This window comes from Sander lucioperca, chromosome 11, assembly GCF_008315115.2.
Source record: "Sander lucioperca isolate FBNREF2018 chromosome 11, SLUC_FBN_1.2, whole genome shotgun sequence".
Lineage (NCBI taxonomy): Eukaryota > Metazoa > Chordata > Actinopteri > Perciformes > Percidae > Sander > Sander lucioperca.
The window spans coordinates 28,078,614-28,085,296 of NC_050183.1; the positions used below are offsets into that span (position 1 = coordinate 28,078,614).

Below are 6,683 nucleotides of genomic sequence, written 5' to 3' on the forward strand. Positions count from 1 at the left end.
TAGGGACTTCATTGTTGTAAGGAAAAATGGATAAATCAAACTGGTTGTCACCCTGGCAAACCAGGAGTACAACAAGAATGGTACAGAACAGCAGTGCTTAAGGGGGTCCCAGAACCAGTTAAACAGGCCATAGAAGAAAACCCAGACATGATAGGAGCGGACTCCACTAAATGGGAACGTCACATAATTTTCCACATGACCCGCGCACAAGACAACCAAGATTCAGAAGAATCTGATTTAAAGGAGCTACAAGCTCAGCTGCTTAAAATGCAATTGGCTGAGGCTAGGCAGAAAGTCAATGAGGGAAAGAAAGATAAGGACAAAAAGAGTAGACATGTGATGGCAGTGACCGCAGACCCCACCCAATCCACTCCTGATCTCTTCCCCACCCCTGGATGGATTCCAGGTCCCCCACACTATGCTCAACCCCCAGTTTACCCACAGGGTCCACCACAATGGCAGCAAAACAACGGGGGGGGTTATGGGAGAGGGAGAGGCGGCGGGAGACCAGGGAGGGGGCGGGGAGGCCCGCCCCGAGGGGGAGCTCAGGGAGCCTGTTTTGTCTGTGGTCAGATGGGACACTGGTCTAGGGAGTGCCCGCAGAAGGGGGGTCAGCCACAAGGGGGAAGGGGATATACATGGACAATACATACTTTCCCCCACCTTTGACACCCCCTATGCTGACATTTACTGGGCTATGTTGTCTCCTGAAGGCCCGGACTCTGGAGGTATCCTTCAGCAGTTCTTCCTATGGAAGCCCTGGATCTCTCAGGTTGCTCCTTTCGTCCCTCCCCCAGACCCACCGCATGTTACCCTAAAGTATGATATCCACTCTGATCTCTGTTATCAAGACGCCTTTGACGCCATAGCAGACACCAGATGGGAAATTCACACCCAAAATATTTTTGTGGGGCCTGAGGGCGTAGCCGCCCCGGTCCAACTAACCCCTGAACAGTTGCCATGGTTTGTCATGACTGAGGAATCTGCCCCACATGTCTCACTCGCCCTACACCCAGGTTACGATACCAAATCACTAGGCCCTATGGTAAAAACAGCCTTAGCGGCCACAGATTGGACGATTACACCACTTCCCCAGGTCCATCTCTCTCCCCAGACTAAAACTTACTGCATTTCCTGTGAGGGCCATGACACTGCGTTCCTTCAACATGACCTTATCACTAGACACCATGGTAGGGAGAGAACTGATCACCAGGATGCTAAGCCAATGTTGGACAGCCTTCCAACCACACTTTGGTCACAAACCCCAACTGATGTAGGTCTGGTACAGTGTGCTCCCCTCACATTTGAGCTAAAACCCTCGGCACCGGTATGGATACCTCAGTACGCATGCTCTAGGGAAAAACAGTTAGGTATTGCAGATACAGTGCGTGGTTTGATTGATGCAGGGGTGTTAGAGCCCTCTCGTTCCCAGTGGAACACACCCATTCTCCCAGTCTTGAAAGCAGAAACAGGAAAATATAGAATGGTTCATGATCTGCGCGCCATCAATGGGCTCATCGTAGACATCACACTCACAGTACCCAACCCACATGTTGCTCTCGCGGACATAGGGCCACAACACCACTGGTACACAGTCTTAGATCTCTCCAATGCTTTTTTCTACCTCCCATTGGCAGAGCACCTGCGTGACATCTTCTCATTTACATACATGGGTCGTTCCATGCGTTACACACGTCTACCTCAAGGGTTCAAGCTCTCACCAGGCCTGTTTAACAAGGTTCTTAAAGCCTCACTGGCAGACTGCACTCTGCCACCTGATACTGTGTTGGTTCAATATGTAGATGATCTCCTCATAGCTGCTCCAACTGCCGTTGCCTGCCTACAAGCCACCAAAGATGTTTTAACTACCCTGGCTAGGGAAGGTTACAAAGTAAGCAGGAAGAAAATACAGGTCTGTAGAAGGGAAGTCACCTTTCTAGGAAGAATTCTCTCAGCTAGTGGTGTAGGTGTCTCCCCAGCACACAGATCAGCCATTTTGTCTCACCCTACACCGTACACTGTAAAAGACATGCTGTCCTTCTTAGGGTTAACAGGATACAGTAAATCCTACGTGCCAGGATATGTTGACCTAACAGATCCCCTTCGTGCTATGGTTCGCCAACAGGGTATGCGCAATCTGTCCTCAGCACTAGTCTGGACACAAGAAGGCACAGAAGCATTCGTTAGACTAAAACAGTCCCTCGCCGCAGCTGCAAATTTGGCCTGCCCAGACTATGCTCTCCCATTCCATTTGGATGTTTCTGAAACAAAACATGCAACAAACGGGGTTTTGTTTCAGAAAAAAGGGGGTATCAGAGTAGTGTTGTCATACATGAGTATTCCATTTGAGCAAATCGAAAAACGCCAACCAGCATGCACACAGCACGCGGCAGGGGTAGCAAAATGCATCCAAAAATCATCACACATTGTCATGGGACATCCACTGATAATACTGACCTCTCACAGCATAGTGTCCTTCGTCAACTCAGCCATGTTCTCGCTCACCCCAACCAGACAAAGAAGAATCAGCAAAGTCTTACAGGCCCCGAACTTAACTTTTACACATGAAGGCATCAATATGGCAGATCAAATGGGGGAAGGGGAACCACATGAGTGTGAGGACAAAACCAGGAAAGTGGAAAAAGTCAGGCCTGACCTAGCTGCACAACCATTAGAGGAAGGAAGAGTGCTATTCACAGATGGGTGCTGCTTCAGACATGAGACAGAGGGACTGAAAGCAGCATACGCAGTAGTAGAGGACACAGGAGAGGAAGTGAAAACGCTAGAGGCAGAAAGGATGCAGGGCGCACAATCAGCACAAAGAGCAGAGGTAAAAGCCCTCATTAGAGGTTTGGAGATAGGGGAAGGACAACTAGTGACCATCTACTCTGATTCAGCTTATGCAATAGGGGCAGCTCACCTTGAACTACCACAATGGCAGAGGGCTGGGTTTTTAACAGCGGGAGGAAAACCTATCAAACATGAGGAGGAAATGAGAAGGCTAGCAAAAGCAATCCTCCTACCAGCCAAGGTAGCAATAGTCAAGTGCAAAGGTCATAGCAACACCCAAGACGGCGTGAGCAAAGGAAATGAAGCAGCCGACTGTGCTGCAAAAACCGCAGCAGGATATCATGCACATCAACTGGTGGTAACCACAGACCTAGAGAAAAGAGCTGAGCTTAACAGAGAAACAATCATTGAATTACAAGCACTAGCATCCCCTCAAGAAAAAACAGTGTGGAAAAGCCGGGGAGCCACACAAAATGAAGGACTGTGGCGAGGCCCAGATGGCAGACCCATTCTGCCCCCAGGGGCGAGGGAAACAGCCTTGGAAGAGGCTCATGGGGTAGGACATGTAGGGGTTAGCCAGATGCTAAGAAATCTACAACACTGGTGGCATCCATTTATGAAACCCATGGTTGAACAGGTCACCAAGACCTGCCCAGAATGCCAAGCATTTAACCCCAGGTCAGCAGTAAAACCAGAAGGGGGACACTATCCCCTAGAAACCATGGCGGGAAAAGAAATTGTGATTGATTATACTGACATGATTGACAAAGTACAGGGCTGCAGGTATATGTTAGTATGTGTGGACACGTACACAGGATGGCCAGAAGCTGTCCCAGCAAAACACGAAGATGCCCAAACAGTAATAAAGTTCCTGATCAATCAGTACATTCCCCAACATGGCTTCCCTGAACGAGTGAAATCAGACAATGGCTCACATTTCAGGAACAAGGACCTGCAAAAAGTGGAAGACATGCTGGGACTAAAACACAAGTTTGGCTCAGTGTATCATCCACAGTCTCAGGGTAAGGTGGAAAGAATGAATTTGACCCTAAAAAACAAAATTGCCAAAATCTGCAGCAAAACAGGAATGAAATGGGTGCAAGCCCTGCCTCTAGCTCTCATGTCAGTTAGAATGTCTGTTAACAGCAGGACAGGGTTCTCTCCATATGAACTACAAACAGGGAGGTGTTTTCCAGGACCATGGTCACAACTTCCACTCACTGACTCTCCCTCCACTACCATCTCTCATAAAGTTTTTTTTCGCCAGCTACAAGGCACAGTCTCTCTGTTTTCTAGACAGGTAGCTGCGGTAAACCAGGACGCAGAACCAAAACCAGCGCCTGACGCCGAGTGGGTGTTGTTGAAAGTAATCAAAAGGAAGTGGTCTGCACCTCGGTGGTTGGGGCCATTTAGAGTGACTGCACGAACCTCCCACGCAGTGCAACTCGGAGGGAAAGGTAAACAGTGGTACCACTGGAGCCAGTGTGCTGCCACACAGGAGCCAGGGCGCTCCACCAAAGAAGTAGCCAGGGATCTGGCTGCCAGTGCGGAGGGCTCTCCGCCAGACACTAGGGAAAAAGAGGCAGAATAATCCTCTCCAGTGTCCAACAAGGTCCAGGGTAGTCTACCCCTGTGACCTGAAGAAGAGAATCACCTGAGAGAAAGGTGAAATAAGCGCTTTCTCTCCTACATGTAGCGTGCCAAGCTACCACCGAGCGCCAATAATACCTTCTTATCGCATCATCGTGTGTTATTCATGTTTTACATTGTATACTACTCTATCTAGCTGAAAATTGCATGAGTTTTCTGAACGGGGTCCAAGCATAGAGGGTTGTAACCTTACTTATAAAGCGGTGCTGTTATAAGGAACTTGAGACTAGAAGACCGTTCGGAGAAAAGTTAAGCTTGCATTCCTATAGCATTGAAAGGACTAATGTGCCTTAAGGTACTAGTAACCGTTATCTGTATCCTTATTGTTAATGGAGTTACGATGCAGATAAGGTGAATGTTGTTGACTCACTTAGGTGAGTCAAAAAGGGGGTGTTTGAACTTTTTCTTTTCAGGTTGTTTTTCGCTTTGTTGACATGCTTTATTGAAACAAATGTTTGATATGTTGACCTTATTCTCATTAGAAGTGATGTGTGAAACCTTATTGAATCAGGATGGGCAGATGAACTATAATCAACTCTTAACTAGCTTATCATCAAAGAATGATTTTACAAAATATTATGAAATGTTTATTACCTAGATGTGGATTCTCTATTTTCTATCTTGTTTCCTTGATCTCTTTCCTCTGAGTTGGTTGAACTCTAGTAGAGTTCAAAAGGGGGAATTGTGGAATATAATACATCAAATATTCTTATATACTTCAGTTTTATTATATATACTTCAGTTCCTATATGTTGCTCCCACTTAATTGCATGCACACATATCTCTTCTCTTCATCTATTACAGGATGTAACAACAGGATGTAGCAACAGGGGGTCCGAGCAGGGAAGTATCATAAAACTGGTTTGAAGTAGGTTAAAGAACATGTCGTGCCCTTTTGACCCGAGCCTCAACATATGGGTGTAGCCTATAATGTATGTGTGTGTGTTTGAACCCCAATAAAAAGGGCGGTAAGAGGAAGAGAGATCAGAACTCACTTGGATAGGGCAGGCTGCGGAGCCTGTAAGAAGAAGTGTTGTTCTCCTTCAGCTGAAGCCTATTGTGTGTTTAACTTACTGTGTCTGTGAAGTTATTACTATCTATTACAGTGAAGAAGTCCTCACCTGGGAGTGCACCTTAGAAGCACAACACATAACGAGCCAACACCGGGCCCCTATGCAGGATTATCAAGGCGGGCTACCATCAATAGGACAGGACAGGATCATAGAGTCACAGCAATTCCTGTTTTCACCTTTATGACGCAAAAAAAAAAAAGTGGCTGGTAAAAAGTCCCTGTGGCAGGTGGATTTAAAAATCCACCTGCCACAGTGGCTGGTGGTCAAAAAAGTTAACTTCATGCCCTGGTCGTGGCATACGATATGTAAAACGGACCGTTAGACATCTAATCTCACTAATCTATGTTACAGTAGTTTATGTTTGACAGTAATCTATTTTAACACACACATTACACATAATAGTTAACTGTTGCCATTTAATTTGCATTGTATTGTTCTTATCATCATTGCAGTATCAATGTTGTTATAAAAACAAAATACTACACTTAAGAATTATAGCTCCCTTACATCTTGGGTGTTTGTTTCAGTTAGTAGGTTCAGTTTTTAATAACCCCAGTATACAAGTTAAGCTAATAGGTACCTATTAGCTTAACTTGTATACTGGTTATAACAAAATATCTGACGTGAAAATGCTCAACTGCAAGTAACAACATGTTTAGTGTTGGAGATAACTCAACAAACAACACATGTATTTCATTTAAGGTCTTGAGTCAGTATCATAGCTAATTTTACCGTAGAATATTAAAGCCAAGACAAATAACACTTTTGTACAAATCTCTTTTTGCTTCATAGTTCTGAAATAAATCCAGAGTATTTAGTACATAAACCCTTTCATTTCATTCAACATAGGTGCAGAGGATTTTTTAACTGTCACAAGATGGATGAGCTAAGTGACTACTTAAGGTCACGGCATGTGCCTGAGGAAGACATTCAGCGAATGGAACGAGATAAGGTAGTTAATATAAGAAAAAGTTTAATTTTGACAAATCACACATAAGCATTAATAACCAAATATCTGATGCTGTATATGCAGTTGTTTATTTTTATTGTTGACGCATGACCTTAGAATTTAATAAATATTTCTTCATTTTAGATTGATGCCAGTGTAATACACCTCATGACAGATGACCAGCTAAAAGAGTATCTTCCATCCTATGGTGATCGACTGGC

At 45.2% G+C, this 6,683-nt stretch overlaps 1 protein-coding gene across 1 annotated transcript; it reads left to right on the top strand.

The window, feature by feature from the left end:
• The first annotated feature begins 322 nt into the window (after positions 1 to 322).
• Positions 323 to 5,582, top strand: LOC116058911. Its single transcript, XM_031311872.2, has one exon. It carries the CDS (start codon positions 419 to 421, stop codon positions 4,379 to 4,381), a length of 3,963 nt encoding a protein of 1,320 aa, XP_031167732.2. The 5' UTR covers positions 323 to 418; the 3' UTR covers positions 4,382 to 5,582.
• Positions 5,583 to 6,683: the final 1,101 nt, after the last annotated feature.

Excerpts from the sequence above, each read along its gene's own strand:
- LOC116058911 (XM_031311872.2), top strand. The coding sequence starts at position 419 with ATGCTCAACCCCCAGTTTACCCACAGGGTCCACCACAATGGCAGCAAA.